We start from the raw sequence: 21002 nt of genomic DNA, 5'->3' as shown, positions 1-21002 counted from the left end.
ACAACTGTAAAAAACATAGCAGGTAATTTAGTGTTAACAACTAGGTTGAAAACGTAAATTAGCCACCGTAAAGTGTAAAAAAGCTGACGTTTCGAGCGTTAGCCCTTCGCCAGAGCGATTCGACTCAATCGCTCTGACGAAGGACTAACGCTCGAAACGTCAGCTTTTTTACTCTTTACGGTGGCTAATTTACGTTTTCAACCCAGTTGTTAACACTAAATTACCTGCTATACTCTCCCACCAACGCAGCACCACAGTTTCTTTAGAAACTTACCCCTTTATTCCTTTGTAAAAAACATAGTCTTCCATATTACACCTCAAGCCTTCCTACCACAATTTTCTGATGTAGTGGGCAATATATCGCACGTGCGACTCTGGGTAAAATGGCAAATCTAACAATGTAATACATAAATACATTGGAAAAAGAATACACATTTTCAAACGGCCTAAATTCGTTGTTTTCAAGGTCGCAGTTTTAGTTGTTCAGAACAAAAGACCACCATACAGCTTAAAATCAAAATCCGCCCTGTTATCGGCTTGCATGTGCACGTATTCGCAAGGAGTTCTGGGTGATGTTATGCGCAGAACAGGATGTGTGGTGCTTTAAAATGGATACATGCACTGAAAACAAATTTCAAGAGCTCCCAGTTATCACCTGCATATAAACTGCGCCTTCCGAAAAGTCATTCAACATCCGGCACAGAAGAATAACTTTTTTCTCTGTTCTCAATTTCCCCAAACAAGAACATTTGCTGTCACAAAAAATAAAAGTTAAACACTTCTTTGGGGAAGTTGCGAGTGAAAATGCCGCTCATGAAGGCAATAAAGCAGTGCTTATATTTTCCAGTTTCCAAGACAAAGTCAACGTTTTCGCATAAAAAGACAAGAACATATATTTATTACGCGTGGTGAAGAACTTGCAATTAAGAGACAGAAGAACTCCTGGTACTTCATGAGTCACTCGAAAATTTGAAAATTTGTATTTAATATTTCCAGTCTAAGAGTTCAGACCCAGTAGGTTTTTTTAAATGTAAGACAAAACAAAAAACTTTTTGAAATGAATTCTCTTCTTATTCGATGCAATAGTTTAAATTAGATGCAGACCCTAAAAAGCCTCCCACCAGGTTTTTAATTGTATTTGTTGTTTGTAGAAACTGCCATTGAATCAAATTGAGTAAAGAGCTTTCGTTTTCGTCTTGTAATTCCTCACTTCGACACTTTTCCATAAACTGACCAGAAAACTACGATTGAATTAAACTGATCGATTTCGCGCGCTACTGATGTTTACTTTTTAATCCATTTAATTGTCATACACTGACAGAAAATTTAGAATAAAACATACATGAAAAAATCGAAAATACCGGTTTGTTACAGATTCATTCCGCTCACAGCGGAACAAGTAACCTAATACGACGCATAAGTACAACTTCACGAAGGTTCCGTTTAGTTTAGAAAGATCTAATTCAAAGTGAAAGTAACTACCCGTGTAAACCGACTTTCGCTCAACATATCAGCGAAAGAAAAACCGTATGGAAAAAACAACTGAAGGTATTTATCTAACCATCATTCTCGGTGCTCTGTCAGTTCTTATAGTTCTCTCGAACGCTGTTATTGTCACGCTGGTTTGCTTCAACAAAACCCTTCGCACATACACAAATTGGTTGATTCTGTCCCTTGCTGTGTCCGACCTACTGACTGGTAGCCTACTTTTTCCTATGACGCTATTCAAACCATCTTATGTCGTCGAAGGATACTTCGCCGCAATGATTTTACTTTCGGGTGTTATCAACATTTCGGCAGTTACTTGCGATCGTTTTATTGCTATAGTGAAACCTCTAGAATATTCTTATCTCGTTCCCAAATTCTTCAAGAGAGGAATTGCGATTATTTGGCTAGTTCCGGCCATATATGCCTCTGTTCCTTTGATTTGGGGCGCAGATCATTCAAAAACAGCTCATAGAGTCTACTTGGCGTGCTTAGAGCTGTTTGGTGTCGTCGTTCCGTACATCTTCATAACTGCAGCCTACATTCGAATTTTCAGACAAGTGCGCAGAAGCTTAGTGTTAAGGAAAAACTTGAAATCTGTCTCAAGACAAATCAACGAACGCAGACGCATTTCCGCAGATGCCAAGGTAGCCAAAATCTACTGCATTGTGTCTCTGGCCTTTTTGTTCTCTTGGCTGCCAATCCTTTACATGACAACAGCTTTTATTGTAAAACGGATTCAAGTTGTCCCAGACATCTTATCCTCGGTTTCGTTCTTCACCATAGCGGTGGGTTCGCTGGCAAATCCTCTGCTGTATGCGTTTCTAAAACCTGATTTCAAGATGGCTCTTCGGAATTTATATCAGAAATGTTCGAGCAGATGTGTTGAACAACAGTCGATTTCTGTCAGGTCTTTTAAAGCAGAACAATCAAAGAACAAGACCATTCGTTGACTTGCGCTTAAACAGAAGGCAAGTCTCAACTAAAGAATGACATGCTGCACGAGACTACCCAAAAAATACAATGCAAGCATTGGAAGAATCATTCTCTTCTGATCCATCAAGAAGGACGCCAATTCACCAAACGCTTTAAAGTACCTTTTACGTTTGAAATAAATTAAAAGAAAGAACACATATTACACTTCGACGTCGGTCGTTGAGTAAAGATGCTGAACATTTGTTACGAGCGAGGAACAAAGAAATCTCAAATTCATCATCTAGTTAATACGACGACGACGACGACGACGATGACGATGATGATGATGATGATTGAAATGATATTAAAACATAAAACTACCCCTTTCCATCTATGACACATCAAGACTAAAGTACGGAGGTTGCAAAATTTAATAATTCAACATTCAGTTTACTAACCAACCAAAGCAAACAAAGACACGAAATAACATTTGAAGTTAAACTAAAAGTTAAAACGTGCTGTTTCACTTACGAGATACAAAGCGCTTTGAATTTTATTTCGACGTTGTTCTTTTTGACGTTTTCCAAAGGCTATACGTCACCAGCTGCTTTTTCCTTCCTTATGATATCAGCACTTTTCTTCAAAGTTTTAGAATCGTTAAGGAGACAGCATGGCATAAACTGAATAAAAGCTTTCCATGATACAAGTGAGTTCAGTCATGAGTCCATTTTCATAAATGGTTCGATAATTCTGTTTATCTGACTGACATGCACCTGGTTATCTCCGAACCCTGACGTGCTCTTACTCAAATGTTTTTTTAAATAATTCTTATCCTTATGTGTTCTACTCATACCTATCTCTTTGAATTGAAACAAAAGATTCAAAACTGACGTACAAAACCCAGGTGCGAACGCATTAAAAACGGATATCAACCTCATTTAATTGAACTTCCTTCAGAGTACTTGCCAGACTTGACAGTTTTTGATTGACAACAACTCATGCTGACCCAAGGGACCCTTGCGCCTGGCAAGCTTCGTAAAGAAAATAAAACAAAAATTACCGTTACCTCTCGTCGTTTGAATCTGCTGCCAGCGAGTACATGTCGCTTGCAATATCGGTTAAAAGGAGAAGAGTTACCGACTTAGTTCTCATTCCTGTGTTCCATACATGATTTTTCCATAGAGTGAAAGAGCGGTCCTTTCCTTTCGGCAAAGACAGCATTAGCAAATCTAAATTAAGGTGTATGCTAAGTACGCTAAAAAGATGTGTGAGGGTGTGTGGTGCGTACGCTAATCACACATGTGAGTTGCACAAGTGCAGTTGATTATCTATGAATAAAATGCAGCTTAATCATGAGAACAGTCAAATTAAATAACCATATTTTTCAAGAAAACCTAATATTTTTCCATCAAAATTTTTTTTTCTAATTTTTGCGCTCCAGTCAAGAAATATATTATGATTTTTTTTCCATGGAAGGATTTAAAACTGAGTGCTCTCCTTTACTTAAAAGGAAACATCTGTCCTAAAAAGGAAAATAATTATATTACGACGGTAATGCGACTTTCGTGTTTCTTTGAAATTTAATAGACATCACGGTCACAATTTGTGCCTTCTAAACTGTCAAAAGAAATGTCAATTATACCATCGCACAAAGAGTGTCTCTATTTAATTTCAATTTAAAGCGAAGTTGTACTTTATTTGCTTCACAAGCTTAACCTGTTCGACGTCTATTTTGTTGTTGCCGTTTAGAAACGATAAATTCCCCGGCTCTTGCTGTATTTCCGCAAATGTCGGCGTAGTAATGAGTGGAAACGAAACTTCTGCCGATATATATCGATTGTGTAAAGCATGTGCTCTACGTTTCGGAAGTGAGAGATGTAGCGAAAAGTATCACCCACCCATTCCAACCCACCCATTCCAAGAGAATAACTGTTGCATGTGTAGCACGCCAATTGCATGGGAAGGGAAATTGCCCGAGGCCAGGCAAAGAGCAGGAGATCCTTTATTTAGAATAAGCATCGTGGATGCTTACAGTTTTCTTATTGTGAACTGTGAGGTAATGATGATAAAAAATCAAATTATAGACTAATGAATGTTCTGTGCCGTACAAAAGCCATGTTTTCTGATTTTGGCAAATATCCAAAGTAATAAACGACAGGTGAAAGAAACAATACGATTTTCCCATCACTATTTCGCCTACACACATTAAATTTTCCATTCCTACAAGAAATCTCGAAAGTTATTCACATTTCTTAGCTTCCTCAATCAATCATCATGTATAACGAGCTATAAAATAAAGGTTTATTTCCTCAAGTTACCGCTTAGAGCCAGATAGAAGTTTGTTACAGTCGCACATTTAAAAGGCATCCAAGACAAAAATACGGCAGTGCCCAAATATTTTTTTCATGGTTTTCAGAGATGAAATGATGGTTTATAAAGGAGAATTAAGATTAGTGTTGTAGCTTTCTGATGAGGAGAGATATTTGACCTCATAGTTATCAAATATTTGGACGAATCGAAAAGTCTGAGAACACAGCCATTTATTTGCCTCTGTTGATTGACAAGCCGTCAATCAAATTGACTGATACTTGCGTCGTACATTCATTAAGGATGTCACTATATTTATGCAAACTCTCAGTTAAGGAGAGTTAAATTTCTCGGTTAAATACCATCTCAGTGAGAGCTTCACACATTTTACCTACTTTGAAGCGATTTCCGTTGATGAAAACCAAGAAAAACTGGGGGTGGTCTATATCCCCCCCGGAAATAACCAAAACAAAAATTAGTTTGTCTGTTTGAGTTTGGGTAGACCCTTTAAACTGGCAAAGTTTCATTGAAATCGGTGAAATGGCATGTAGCACGACTGCCTGGTGCTCTCATGGATACACTATTGATGGCTGACACATTTTTTCGTTTCTAAAACTCTAACGATGTCTCTCCCTCTTCGAGAAGGTGCCTTTCTTTTTTTCCGTTTTTTCCAGTCTTCTTGTCTTGTCAAAGCCATGCTGAACATAAATCTTTTCTATCTGGAACACGCAATGTACCACTTGTGGAATATTGATGCACGATCTGTTGCCCAGAACAGAGGAAGTAAGCTGATGATTGTTGGGATTAACCACACAGCAACTTAAGTTCTTTTGAATATCTTAGGTATGCGACAAGGATACTGCAGAGGCATCATTGCAGCAACGAAGCGATCGTAAGTGAGTGCGCAGATGTTAACAACACCCCAGAGTAATATCAAATGACTCAAATACGTAACGACCACCGATTCGGGTTTGAAGAGTGTCAGAGGCATCAAAACGGCTCCTGCTAGGATGTCAGAAACAGCAAGCGACAAGGTAAACCAGTTAGTGTATGTCCGTAATCTTTTGTTGAAGCAAACCAACGCATAGACAGACACGTTTGAGACAACAATGAGAACTGAAAGTGCACCAAGGCTAACTACCACGTACATCTCCTCAGCTAATTCCGGCATGTTGTTATGTGGATTTGTACAGCCGAACGCTAATTAGAATTTAATATGGTGATTTACCATACGTAGCCTTGTGCTCAAGGTAATATTAAAACACACTACACACGCAAATGATATTTTCACGCCAAATTTTTTCAAAGGTCAGATGGTCAAATGGTATGGGACTTAATTCCATCAGTCGAAATTTAATTCGACACAACAGCGTAGTTATTTCGGGTTGCTTTGCAAGCAGTAACTTCTGCTAAGGTTTTCACACTTTCACTGTTGTCATAGTGTTAAAACGTTGGCAGAACTTTGTTACTCTCGCATGCATCGAAAAAACCTTGTTGCAAAATACTGAGGAAACCATTTCGGTGTGTTGATGTCAATTACCATTGTTAGTTCCAATAATTTAACGTTCAAACCTCCATGATGTTCTGCTTTCGGTGCGGATGAAAAAACTAACCGTTCCCAACTTGCAAAATTTTGTACTGCCTTTTTATGTCGTGAATCGAAAGAAACACAATTTTCCTTGACTGGTTGAAAGGACACGATTTTTGTTCGACTTTTATTTTAATTTTCATGTAATGGCAAAATGCACGCGTGAATGTATTGTGATTGACAGATTGCCTCAAACTACAGACAATACTGTAAGCTTCGGGGAACCGTTCATTTTTTTTGATTAGGTTACGTGTCTGACAAATCAGTTCGGTTTTCACTCTCATTCTAAATCAACCTTCCAAATTTAGTCAAATAAGAGCAAAAAAAAAAAAAACGTAGAGCCACAGCCAACTATTCGCTAAAGTTCCTGGCGAGGGCCCTTAAATGGATTTAAAGACAAACATGAGTTGATAGCAGTCGGCTATGGTTTGAGTGACACCAATCTTCTGAATGCATACCAGGAAGGCTTTGTTCCAACATCGTAACGACAGCGTCTACCCATAGAGTGACTTTTTTTTCAAGCGTACAAACCAGGTTGTCCTCTCCAGGTTTTAAATACCCTTCTGGCTGATGCATGACTATTTAAGGGTCCTATTAAAAATACTTCGCCCCATTTGACACCGACATTTAAGCCAAAGAAATGCTATCCTGGCGCTAGGAAAATGAACCGCTTTTTCCACTTTACAAAAAAAATTATACATGGAACGCTCCGAAGTTACAGACACCATACAACCAATATTGCGTAGACCTGTTCTTTCCGGCAGCAGATTCTAAAGACGAAAGTGATCAGCGGTTCTCCCTCGGATCAGCCTGAATTTTATTGAACAAAAAAAACTGTCAGGTCTGGTAATTAATTCACAGAAAATGATCGATCCAGTGATGTTGAATGTGTAACCCCTGCTTCGTGTTTGTTTGTCTATCTTTAGATTCAGTTTTAAGGGAAGGTATATACGGAACATGATGAGGATTAATCCTAACTTAGGGTGTTTATGAATACTTGGAACTATCCACCTTTCAGGATGTATTTGAAGTCTCAAGAATTGTACGGGAATTATCCTGGCGCTGGTGTTCAAACACATGAGGGGACTGTACCTTTCACTTGATTTTGTTTCTTTTTCACTCGTACAGTCGTGTCGCCAATTTTCAACATGATCTCGAGACCAAAATAACGATTATCGTTATTTCTAAATTGGCCCTGAAATAACGAATAGCATAATTTCGGTGCATGTTGAGACCTTCGGTGGTCATTATCCATTATTTTTGGAAGTCGATGCTGATGAGAAAGAAAAAATGTTTACGATTATTTCTTCTCTCGAACATTTTACTATTTAGGTACCAAATAATCTTGATACTGAAGACCATTGCATCCTATTATGAAAAATTTACCCCTGATTGCTTTGTCAACATGTATGATGTAATATACCTTGTGATTTGTGGGATTTTCACATGTAAACTAGAAATACATGTAGAGGGTAATGATGTACTTAATGCAAAGTGTTTTGGTACAAAGTCTGCTTTGCTGTAATCTACCTGAAGGTGCTTTTTATATGCTAGTAACACTTGCACAGCCCAGCCAAAATGTTCTTTAGTAGTAGACAAGCTGGCTGTTGTAATTATATGCAGCAGAGGCCAAACCTCATCCTGGAAAGTAGTCTGAAAGGTGTGAAGTCAGTGGAAGATACTTCATTGTAGGCGGCCAAATTGCAGGCTGTCAGCCCATTTTGAGTGAGTAGTTAAACTCAAGATCGGCTATTTTAACTAATTTTATTGAGAGCCAAATCCTGCAAGGCTTATATTCTGTATTAATTTGAAGTGTTACTTTTATGTTTCTTATTTTGCAGTAAGTGGGCTTTCTGTAGCCATTTTTCTCTCAAACATTTTTTTCAGCCTAGTCAAAATGTTTTTTAGAAGTAGGCAAGCTGGCTATAGTAATAGAAGGTAAAGGCCAAACCTTGTCCAGACTAGACGCCTAACAAAATGTTCTGTGTGGACAGCCAAATCCCTGGTTACCGGCACATTTTGACTTGGCTATTTGTTATTTAGCTACTAAGTAATCTTATTATTAAAGATTACTGCATTCCTTTTTAATAATTTGCTGCCAATTGTATGCTGTATATAGCTTATGATTTGTGTGATTTTCAAGAGTAAATTAGAAATACCTGAAGATGGTAATGATGTACTAGATAACGTACTTGATGCAAAGCAATTTTGGCACAAAGTGTATGCCTTGTCCTCAGGTGATTTTAACATGCTAATAAGATTTGTTATTCAAATAGTATGCATCAACTGGAATGGGAATATTGAAAGAAAAATAATAATATTTAATCATAACAAGTTTTGGTTTTATGTCCAAATTAAGCACTTAGTTGAAGATCACTGCACTGATCAGGCCCCGAAGGCCAAAAAAGTGCTGTCTGCTGTTAGTTTAATTTTTGTCATTTCTATTGATTTATTTCATTTATCAATGCTTCTTTGAGTTATAATTCATTGACCTCTTTCAATAGTGTAGGTTCGCTCATGTAACCTAATCCCACATGTATGTATGTACAATCTCAGTTGAAATTTTGAGTGGCAGGCAAGGTGGCAATAGTAATAGGCAGCAGAGGCCAAATCTTGTCCTGAATAGAAGTCTGACATGTGTGAAATTGGCAGCTATTTCATTGTAGGTGGCCAAATTGTTGGCTGCAGCACATTTTGACCTGGCTGATTGTGTGTGTTATGTATGTGTTCTTCTTTTAAGGTGTTAAACAGGTCAAAGTACCGAAAAAAACCTCTGTGATAACTTGGTAGTCTAAGATGTAAAAATTTTTAATAATAAGGTAAAGCTTGATCATTCTTAAGAGTTTGCACCTGTTCTAAAAGTTTTGGGGAGAGTTAGGGGAGCATTATTTATACAAATGTATTTAAAAAGTATCAAAAAAATAAAAAGAACTAGGGCAAAATCCCAATTTGCTTTAAAAGTTTATTTTATTAAGAGCATAATTCTGGATAAAGCTTGGGATTTGTGTGATTTTCACAAATTGTTAGGTTATCAAGTAAACTTAATTTACAGGAACCTTGTTAATTTTCAGCTTCAAGAACAAGTACATAATTGCAGGAAAAGCTTGAAGCTTGAAAAATTGACTGATGAAACTGGAACAGATGTCATGAGATTTGTACAATAGGTTGGCCTGGGAGGGACCAAGAATTAAAGAATTCATTGATTCTCTTACACCTTTTGTCTGCATAGTGTGCTTCTGTAGAGCTTAGTTATTGCTGTAGAAAACTTTTTTGGAGGGCCCCTGAGATCACTCACTTTTGAGCTAGTTGCCCCTAGGGAAGAGGATATCTGTACTTATTATCTCCCTTAGAGGGGGGGGTAAGGGTTAAAGACTGATTCTTCTCCAGTAGCCACAAGTACCCCTGCATATGGAAATTTTGAACACTATTAAAGGGCTAGTACCCTCATTTCATACTTGAAATTCTAATTTAGTGTAAGTAAATAATGAATGTAAATTCATCTTGGTTGTACAGGTTATATCCAGCAGTCCTTAAAAAAAATAAAAAGGTATTTTTCTGAATTAAAAAAAAAGTGTACTTGCTTCAAAGTAAGTGCATGATATGTCATTCAATTAATGCTCTAGCAGAGTTTTTGTTTGAAATGCCAAAATCAACTTCATGAGTAAGGACAAAAAAAAAGGCAATAAGCAAATGTTCTTCTGTATCCTTTATGTCAATTTGGGCTGAAAAACACGTTTTTGTTCCTTTTGCAAAAATTAGCTTATTTCACGACCAAAAACGATGCAAACAAGCTTAAACGTTATGTTTTCAGCAAAACAGCGATAGAATCTGCGAAAAAGCAATGGAGACAAGCTAACACACAGTGTTCTTAGTAAAATTTGGGCAAAAAAAACCCTTAAAAACCAAAAAAAAAATTGCGCTGACTTACCCATTTTTTGCCAAGATAACTGCCAAAACACTGAAAACTAGCTTGAAACTACATGTTTTTCACAAGATCGCGACGAAATCTGTCTAAAAACTCCAAAATACGGCAGAAATGTACGATTTTTGCAAAATTTTTCGCTAAAGTTCACAAAAACACTCAATTCGACTGAAAAACACGTTTGTTTTTTTTTGCAAAAATAAGCTTATTTCAGTTTTAAAAACGCTGCAAAAAAGTTAAAACACAATGTTCTCAGCAAAATAGTGCAAGAGTCTGTGGGAAAACACAAAAACCAAGCTTAAACCCAGTGTAAATTGATAAAAAGGCCCGAATTGCGCATTTTGGCAGTTATTTTGGCAAAAAATGGTATATTTTGATTTCAAGCAAACTTTCAAGTAGTTGTTAAAGTTTAGAGCCAAACACAATACCAAAAAAAAATTGGATGTTTTCAGAAAAATTGTAACCCTCAGCCTAATCATAATCCCACCCTACCCAAGCCCTAACTCTAACTCTAGCTGCGAGCTATCCTAACCCTAACCCTAACCCTAGCCCCGGGTTAGGGTTCGGGTTAGGGCTAGGGTTAAGAACGGAACTTTTCACTCCAGTCAAAATGATACAACTGGTTAACATGGTCCAACCAGCCAAAACAAGATAAAATGGTTTAAACAGTGAAAAGATTTTAATTACGTGACATGGTCCAATTGGAAGAAACGATCTCACTTAGTAAAATGGTGCAACTGGTTAACATGATCCAACTTGTTAAAATGATGCCAATATCTAAAATGGACAAACTGGTTTAAATGATCCTACCAGTTGAAATGGTCTAACTGGATAATGCATGTGTAACCAGTGAAATTGGTTCAAATAATTCAAGTAATCAACCTGGTAAGGATGGTAACATTAGTTAAAAAGATCCAGCATACAACAGTGGTTCAACTGGTAAAAATAATCATCCAACTACTAAAAGCTATTGACCACCAATCAAAATTAATCCAACCGCTTCAAATAATCCAACTGGTCAAATTGCTTCAAGTGGTTATTTAAGTGAAAAAGGTGACAAAATCTCCTTAAAAATATTTTTGAAGAGGCTTACACCCTTACCCTAAACACTAACCCTACCCCCAAACCTTAACCCCAAACCTTAACCCCAAACCTTCACCCTAGCCCTAACCTCAACCGCAGACCCTCTAACCCTAACACTAAGCCCAAACCCTAGCCCTAACCCTAATCCCAAACCCTAGCCCCACACCATAACCCTAAAATCTAACCCTAAACCCTAAACCCTAACCTATAGCCCTTAACCTAGACCCAACCCTAACCCCAACCTTAACCCTAACCCAAACCTTCTCTGTCTATCCTGTAAGTGTACCAGTCGGCCTATTGTTTGTTTTTCAGTAAACTTTCAAGTAGTTACTGAAATTTACAAACACAATACCAAAAACCCTGCAATTGAATGCTTGTAGAAAAATATTAACGCCAACCCTAAGCATAGCCTCACCCTAGACTTAACCCTAATTCTAACACTAAACCCCGCTAACCCTAAGCATAATTTTACCCTAGCCCTAACCCTGATTGTAACACTAAACCCCTCTGACCCGAAGCAACCCAAACTCTAACCCTAACCAGGTAATGGGCTCCTACCCTAACCCTATCCTCAACCCTGACTTAAACCCTTTACCATAGCTTAGGATTGGTTTGGGGTTTGGGTTAGGTTTAGGATAGCACAGAGTTAGAGTGAGCACAGGACGAAATGGCATGATTCCGTACTTCGGAAAAATGAAACTCTATGTTTCCACGTCATTCACTTCTTCCTTGGACCTGTTATGTTTCCGTTATGATTCCTGAACGGAAATATGACGACCCGTTTCCGTTGCATTTCTGTCAACGGAATATTATCGTCGCCTGTTTCCGTTACGTTTCCTTGTACGGATTCAAACTTTTACCGTCAAGTAAAACATATATATATATAAAGTGTTGTACAGTTCTTACACCACGTTACCATGAAGACGTGATCGTTCGAGGACAACAAAGGCAAATTGACGTGCATTAGGTGTGTACGTTCGTAGGAATCATAAGAAGTCTTAGAAGCTTCGATGTTTTACACTGAGCTATGTGCATGTTAATTTTGGAACTGTTTCGAAACCTTACAAAATTGAATCTTTTAAACTTACTCTGTGCTTAGATTTTTAAGCAGCTGGATCATTTGAGCCAGTTTAGTCTCTCAAACCAGCAATACAATACTTGGTTTACTGGATAGTTTTAGGGTTAGGGTTAGGATTTTCAAGTAGGCACACGCAGTTGTGTGGATATTGTGGTGCATGGAGTTTAGTAGAGTGTAGATTTTAGCAGTATTTGCCAGTGTTGACATATTTATAAAATTATGGTTCCAAAGTGCGTGTCACTGTTGAGAACCCAAGAAAATCATGAGAAAGTCGCCGATGGATTAGCCATAAAAATAAGCCCAACTCTGAGTCAATGCCAAACCACAAGAAAGTTGTGAAACTCGCGCCAATGTAAAAAAAAAAAAACAACTGAGGTTCGAAGTATGGGTCGATGCTGACATCCTATGAAAATCATGGGAAAGTCGAGGAGATTGGTCATGGTACCAACCAATGCCACTTTCCCATGAAAATCAAGAAAGCTGTGGAAACTAGCCAACATATGCTAGAATGACAATCTTCAATAAAATTCATATCTAATAAGGATGTGTGAAATGGCCAATATCGCTCTTGGCTGAGATACTGGTTTGCCGTGTTTTGGCAGTTATTTTGGCGAATATGGTTAAAATCAAATCTGTGTAAAAACAGTAAAATCAACGAGTTATTGAGGTTCGTCAACATAGGGAGGATCCTCTTAGTCTAGAGAAAAACTTCTACCCACGGCTAAAGGCGTTAAATTAATAAATTGATATATCTGGGCGGCATATCAAACAGCAACACTAAACTTCTCCTTTCTCACAGCTTTTTCCCCTTTAACATCTTTGTTCATTCCATTTCTTTAAAGTAAAAACTCGTTTTGGAGGCATAAAGGTCTCTAAAGCAACGTTTCAAGATTTTATGGTAATCTTGTGAAAAACATGTAGTTCCAGCTAGTTTTGAGGGTTTTGGCAGCTATTTACACAAAAAGTGGGTAAAATCAGCCCAATTTGTTGTGTTTCTGACGGTTTTTACGCGTTTTTTCCCCAAATTCTACTGAGAACACTGCGTTTTAGCTGGAATAAGTGTTTTCGCATGGATTGTATCCCTATTTTGTTAAAGACATCGTGTTTTTGAATGTAAAATAGGCTGATTTTTGCAAAAAAAAAAAGTGTTTTTCAGTTCGAATTGAGCGCTTTTGTCAACTTTTGCGTAAAATTTGGCAAAAACTCGTGCGTTCTGCCGGATTTTGGTGTTTTTAGATAGATTTCATTGCAATTTTACGAAATACATTTAGTTTCAGCTAGTTTGCAGCGTTTTGGGCTCGAGACCGGCAAGAGTGATGGTAGACACTCTTAGCAGAGATAATTGTGCTAGCAGATATTAAGATTTCACCTGTAAAGTCAATAAATTAATTGAACACAAGAAAAAGGAAACTTGATAAAAAAAATTAGAATAATGGCGGGGAGAAAAGAGGGCTGCACTAAAGATTATGTACTTGTGTTCTTGAAGCTGAAAATTAACAAGGTTCCTGTAAAATTAAGTTTACATGATAACCTAACAATTTGTGAAAATCACACAAATCCCAAGCTATATCCAGGGTTTTCGCTTAATAAAATCAACTCTTAAAACAAATTGGGATTTTACCTTGGTCCTTTTTTTTTACTTTTTATGTACATTATTAATGTATAAATAATGCTCCCCTGACTCTCCCCCAAATTTCCAGAACAAATGGAAACTCTTAAGAATGATCAAGCTTTACCTCATTATTAAAAGTTTTTACATCTTGAATTATCAAGTTATCACAGAGGATTTCTTAGTACTTTAACCTGTTTAACACCCTAAAAGAAGTGCACATATATACTACACACAATCAGCCCAGTAAAAATGTGCCACAGCCGACAATTTGGCTGCCTGCCACAATATAGCTGCCGCTAACTTGTCACTTTTCACACTTCCATTCAAGACAAGGTTCAGCCTCTGCTGCCCATTTCTATCACCAGCTTGCCTTCCACTCAAAAACATTTCGACTGAGCTCATACATACATACATACATATGTGGGAGATTAGGTTACATGAGCGAACCTGCACTATTGAAAGAGATCAATGAATTATAATTCAAAGAAACATTGATAAATAAAATAAATCAATAGAAATGACAAAAATCAAACTAACAGCAGACAGTACTCTTTCAGCCTTCTGGACCTGAGCAGTGCAGTGATCTTCGATTAAGTGCTTAATTTGGACATAAAACCATGATTTTTGTCATTTCTATTGATTTATTTTATTTATCAATGTTTCTTTCTGTATTTTTCTTTTAATATTCCCACTCCAGCTGATGTATATTATTTGAATTACAAGTCTTATTAGCATGCAAAATCACCTACGGACAAGGCACACACTTTGTACCAAAATAGCTTTGCATCAAGTACATTATCTAGTACATCATTACCATCTTCAGGTGTTTCTAATTTACTTGTGAAAATCACGCAAATCATAAGCTATATACAGCATGCAATCAGCAGCAAATTATTAGAAAGGAATGCAGATAATGCAAATAAGAATATTGCTAAGTAGTTAAATAACAAATAGCCCAGTAAAAATGTGCCCGTTGCTGGGAATTTGGTTCTCAATAAAATTAGCTAAAATAGCCAATCTTGAGTTTTACTGCTCACTCAAAATGGGCTGGCAGCTTACAATTTGGCTGCCTACAATGAAGTACCTTCCGCTAACTTCACACTTTTCAGACTGCTTTTCAGGAAGAGGTTTGGCCTCTGCTGCCTATAATTACTACAGCCAGCTTATCTACTACTCAAAAACATTTTGACTGGGCTGTGCAAGTCTTACTAGCATATAAAAAGCACCTTCAGGTAGATTACAGCAAAGCAGACTTTGTACCAAATGCTCTGCATTAAGTACATCATTACCCTCTTCAAGTATTTCTAGTTTACTTGTGAAAATCCCTCAAATCACAAGGTATATTACATTATTCATTCCAGTTGACAAAGCAATCAAGGGTAATTTTTTCATAATAGGATGCAATGATCTTCAGTATCAAGATTATTTGGTACCTAAATAGTAAAATGTTCGAGAGAAGAAATAATCGTAAACATTTTTTCTTTCTCATCAGCATCGACTTCCAAAAATAATGGATAATGACCACCTAAAACAAAGAAGAAATAAATCAAATTTGTGATTTCACAGGGCTAAAATACGAAACAAGTATGCATATATTTTATTTCCTACCACTTTCAAGTGGCAGGAATGGCTGAAATGGCCTTCACGTGAACACAACAGAATCCTATGCGTGTATAACCATGTAGAACTATTTATTCGGTATCGAAATTACATCCCAAATGTCATGATATTTGACTATTTGACCGAAATTATGCTATTCGTTATTTCAGGGCCAATTTAGAAATAACGATAATCGTTATTTTGGTGTCGAGATCATGCTGCCAATTTTATACTTAGATTACAATCAGTTGATAACAATGTCTAGACATGGTGTCAATCACGTCTGTTTATTCTCTGACAAGAATTCTTCCTGCTAAAACCGTGGAAAACAATTTCCGTGCTGGCTAATGCGTTCTGGATACAGGTGTTAAGCGCAGCTTTTGATTAAGGTGACAAGATTAAAAGGAATATTAGCCGTTTCCTAAGCAATTAACACCGTAAGTGAAATAATTTGTGTCACAAAAGCAACGTCACACGACAAAAACTAATCAGAAGTTGACAAGTCGTGTCATTTCTGTCAGAGTATCTACCTTTGACCAATTGGGCTACGGAAAACTTTTCGTGTATTTCAACTTAACCTAAATGTGGCTGTGTATACCACATGTTGGCACTATTGTTAAGCCAGGGAAGTTAGAGGAACCAGCAGAAGAAAAGAGGCCTTCTGTAGGATATCCGAGGATATCAAGTTCAAAGAAACACAACAGAATCAAGGATGGATCTCTACATAAAAGTTTCCCTTGGTGTGTTATCCGTTCTCATCGTTGCCGCGAACCTCTTCGTTATTAGTTTGGTTTGCTTGAACAGAGTCCCACGAACATACACAAACTGGCTGACTGTTTCACTTGCTGTGTCCGACATACTTACAGGAGGCATTTTGTTTCCCATGCTGATCATGCGGCCAACACACGCCGTTGCAGACTATTTGTCAAGTATGATCTTGCTCTGGGGTGTTACTAACATATGCGCACTCACTTACGATCGATACGTTGCCATTATCAAGCCTCTGCACTACACGTACCGCATACCTGAGATATTCAAAAAGACCATTATCACTGTATGGTTATTTCCAACCATATACAGCTTATTGCCGTTATTTTGGAGGGATGATCGTTCAAAAATAATACACTTGGTGTACCTTGTTTGCTTAGAATTAACTGGGGTGATCATTCCATACTTTTTCATTACAATCGCCTACTTACGGATTTTTAAGGAAGTAAAGCAAAGCTTAGCATCGAGAAAAATTTTGAATTACGCGAGAAAGCAAGTCAACGAACGCAGAAACATCTCCTCAGATGCTCAAGTGGCGAAACTGTTTTTTATCATCTCGGTGGTCTTCTTACTCTCGTGGATGCCAATCATTTGTTTGACAACCGTCGTTGATGTTTTTGGTCGGTTCGACATCGTTCCAAATGTTCTGCCGACTATTTCAATGTATACAATAGCTATTGCTTCATTGGTAAATCCCTTTGTGTATGCCTTCCTCAAACCGGATTTCAGGGTCGTAACACGAAATATGTTTGGAAAGGGCAATCGAGTGCTAGCGATGTCAGAGACACCTAAACGGTGTTATCAGGCGAAAGCAGAAGGAGACACGAAAAATCACGAAGAGTTCCCTCAACAATCTTCACCAAAAATCGAGGGCAGGTCGGTTGAGTTGAGTGAGGTACATAGACACTTTGAGCCAAAAAAATAGATGAATTTACACGCCAGTGATTATCTTTATACCTTTATTCGACTGTAAAAAAAATATTAAAAAGCGCGATGCATAAAAACATGGAGACTACTTTCAATGTTTCTAATAACATTAGCCATGACGCACTGTATAGGCAAACTTTGCATAGAATGACAGAATGATTACGTATCTCAAAAAGTGCGATAACTCATCACGTATAAAAAAGAAAAAAACCATTAGAGTACGGCAAGAGTTTGGAGATAACCATGTGCATGTCAGCCAAAAAGCCTAATTGTCAATTCATTGCTAGTAGTGGATTCATGGCTAAACTCAACTGTATCAGGAAAGGTTTTTATTCAGTTTGTGTCATGATTTCTTTCCTTTTGAACCTTAAAGGAAATTGCCGACATCGTAAAGAATGACGAAGCAGCTGGTGACGTATGGCCTTTGGGAAACATTGTGCAAATAAGAGCCTGAATAAAAATTCAAAGCGCTTTGTATCTCATAAATTCAAATTTAAGCACAATCGAAAACAGTTCGAAGTAAACTAGCAATTTGAACAATATACTGACCCGCATTGATAACTGCGTTGATAATCCGTCGACTATAATATTTCGAAAAAACATTAAAGTCACACTACGTTTGTAATATGGTTGATTTCCTTTATGTGACAGATGTTTTCGCTTTTGTTAAAAGAAAAAAATGGAAAGGAATGTCGTGGAGAAATATCAAGTTTTTCACGGAAAATGTTCGTCAGGTTTGTGTTATTCGACCAAATCATTCTTGTGATGAAGCTGATTTTTAATTCATGAATATTCTATTGCACTTTGGCAATACATCATTTGTGATTAGCATAGTTACTTAATACTTCACCGCATTAGACATCGTCATTTGAATTTGATAATGCATTCTTTGCTGTAGGGAAAATACTGCCTATTTACTTTCTAAAAAACATTATGAAACACAGAGAGGAATCCTGGGTCAGATAGATATACATGGAACAGAGAGATGATTACAGGGGCAATTATTTTTTGCTTCTGGTGTCTAAGAATCAAACATTTGTCACGAAAATATTCCTGGTAAAGCCATGGAAAACAATTCCCTGTCTTGCTTTCCTTTCTCACCAAAGCGGTCTGTTTACAGGTGTTTAGCGCAGCTTTTGACCGATGAGACAAGAACGATAACGATGTTAACCGTTTCCCAGGCAATTGACGCAGAAATTTGAGTCATTCATGTCATAGAAATAACGTCGTATTACAAAAATTATGCAAATGTTCGCATGCAGTGCCATTTCTTTCAGATTCTCCTTCCTTGACCGCCTGGGCTGCGGAATTCTACTTAACCTAAAGTTAACCCTGTGAGCCATTTACTAGCTCCGATGTAATTCAGGGAAGTTGAGGAAACCAGCAAAAGTAAAAGGAGCCTTCTCTTGGATATCCGAGGATATAAAGGTAAAAGAAACTCAACAGAATCAAAGATGGATCTCTACGTGACAGTTTCCCTTACCGTGTTATCCGTTCTCATTGTTGCCGCGAACCTCTTCGTTGTTAGTTTAGTTTGCTTGAAAAGAGTCCCACGAACATACACCAACTGGCTGACTGTTTCACTTGCTGTGTCTGACATACTCACAGGAGGCATTTTATTTCCCGTGTGGATCATGCGGCCAACACACGCCGTTGTAGACTATTTGTCCAGTATGATCTTGCTCTGGGGTGTTGCTAACATATGCGCACTCACTTACGATCGATACGTTGCCATTACTAAGCCTCTGCACTACACTTACCGCATACCTGAGATATTCAAAAAAACCATTATCACTGTATGGTTATTTCCAACCATATACAGCTTATTGCCGTTATTTTGGAGAGCGGATCGTTCAAAAACAATTCACTTGGTGTACCTTGTTTGCTTGGAATTCGTTGGCGTGATCACTCCGTACATCTTTATGACAATCGCCTATTTTAGGATTTTTAAGGCAGTGAGGCAAGGCTTGGCATCGAGGAATAAATTAGATTGCACAATGAAACAGATCAACAAACGCAGACACATCTCCTCTGATGCACAAGTAGCGAAACTTTTCTTCATCATCTCTGTGGCCTTCCTAATTTCGTGGATGCCGATCATTTATATGACAACCGCCGTCCGTGTTTTTGGTCGGTTTGACATCGTTCCCAATGTCCTGCCGATCATTTCACTATATACAGTAGCCATTGCCTCGTTGGTAAATCCCTTCGTGTATGGCTTCCTCAAACCGGATTTCAGGGTTGTAACACGAAATATCTGTCGAAATAACAATCGAGTGGTAGCGATGTCCAAGACACCTAAACAGGCTTGCCAGGTGAAAACAGATAGACACACAAACCGCCGTGAAGAGCCCCCTCAACAACCTTCAATTAATAGCGAGCGCGAGTCGTATTAGTGTGGCACGTGGATACCTCGACCAAGACGTGAACGATTCACAGTCTACTTAGTATCTTGTAATCAAATTTCTTCAACGTTTAAAAGTTAAGAAGCACGATAGATAAAGGTAAGGAAGCAGCTCGCAAATTTTCAAATAACATTAGGTATGGTACATTCAACGGAGACACGAACGCCTTGCCAGGGACGATTATGTACATGCCAAACACCAGCTAACACTAATCTCATAAAAACGAGGAACGACTCATCACAGATGATAAACACTTGAGCACGGTAAGGTTTCGAGATGATCAGGCGCATGTCAGCCAAGACGGAAGAATTATCAGTCCATTGATAGCAATGAACTCATAGCTGAACTCACCTATATCAAAAGGTTTCTATTCAGTTTGTGCTATGTTGTCAAAATATTTTAATGCATAACGTTTTATATACCTCAGAAGAACGAAAAAGTACCTGGTGATGTATGACCTTTGAAAAACGATGCGCAAAAAATTAAGTCTAAATAAAATTCGAGGCGCTTTCTATCTTTCTGTCTCGTAAATAAAACAACACAACAAAGATGATTATCGGTTGATGATGGAGAAAAATAGTTCGAAAAGGTTTTCATTCAGTTTGTGCCATGTTGTCAAAATCTTTCCAAGCATAACGTTTTTATATCTTAAAAGAACTTCCGATATTATAAGGAACGAATAAGCAGCTGGTGGCCTATGGTCTTTGGAAAACGTTGTGAAAAAATGACAAGTCTAAATAAAATTCGAAGCGCTTCCTATCTCATGAATAAAACAACACGTTGAAGATAATTATCGGTTGATGATGGAGAAAATACTTCAATAAGGCAAAAAAAAGAGTCCCAAGGAGCATAACTGATAACAATCTCAGAGTAATAAAGAATAAAACATGGGCGCGCGTAGATATGCAATTTCTTTTTCGAGTGTTTAACTCGATAGCCCACGAGTGAGCGCAGCGAACGAGTGAGATGTCGAGTTGAACTCGAGAAGAGAAATTTCGTATCTACAAGCAGCCATGTATTATTTTGTTTATCATATAAACACAATAGCCTTCCCTAAGAAGAAAAGCCGACTTCATTATTGAATGAAAATAAATGAATCGACAATCCCCGAATAACAGTTGTAGAGTGCGTTGGCGCTAACTCTTAAGATGGAAAAATGCGTTGAATCATGATTGTAAAAACAACAATGGTCGTAATTTTCAATTTACAAAATTCTCATTTATTGACATTGTCCCTACCGACAGAAGAAGTCTTTCAGGTAAACGGCCAAAATCGGCCTGTGGCAAATTTTCCAGTTGTCTATTTTCATTCTC

At 37.7% G+C, this 21002-nt stretch overlaps 2 protein-coding genes, 1 long non-coding RNA gene and 1 pseudogene across 3 annotated transcripts; all 4 read left to right on the top strand.

Annotated features, from left to right (window-relative positions):
- The first annotated feature begins 1132 nt into the window (after nt 1-1132).
- LOC149048402 (adenosine receptor A2b-like) lies at nt 1133-4943 on the top strand. The gene has a single exon (XM_089200531.1). The coding sequence runs from the start codon at nt 1530-1532 to the stop codon at nt 2436-2438; it is 909 nt and encodes a 302-aa protein (XP_089056657.1). The 5' UTR covers nt 1133-1529; the 3' UTR covers nt 2439-4943.
- A 2597-nt stretch (nt 4944-7540) lies between these two features.
- LOC149048401 (uncharacterized) lies at nt 7541-9506 on the top strand. Its single transcript, XR_016184587.1, has 2 exons — nt 7541-8020; nt 9036-9506. It is a non-coding gene; the product is annotated as an uncharacterized LOC149048401 (long non-coding RNA).
- A 6688-nt stretch (nt 9507-16194) lies between these two features.
- LOC149048400 (5-hydroxytryptamine receptor 7-like) lies at nt 16195-17955 on the top strand. The gene has a single exon (XM_089200514.1). The coding sequence runs from the start codon at nt 16302-16304 to the stop codon at nt 17280-17282; it is 981 nt and encodes a 326-aa protein (XP_089056640.1). The 5' UTR covers nt 16195-16301; the 3' UTR covers nt 17283-17955.
- A 654-nt stretch (nt 17956-18609) lies between these two features.
- LOC149048399 (histamine H2 receptor-like) lies at nt 18610-19868 on the top strand (annotated as a pseudogene).
- Nucleotides 19869-21002: the final 1134 nt, after the last annotated feature.

This window comes from Pocillopora damicornis, chromosome 3 (genome assembly GCF_964200805.1).
Source record: "Pocillopora damicornis chromosome 3, jaPocDami1.2, whole genome shotgun sequence".
NCBI lineage: Eukaryota > Metazoa > Cnidaria > Anthozoa > Scleractinia > Pocilloporidae > Pocillopora > Pocillopora damicornis.
This window is presented reverse-complemented; position numbering and strand designations above follow the sequence as displayed.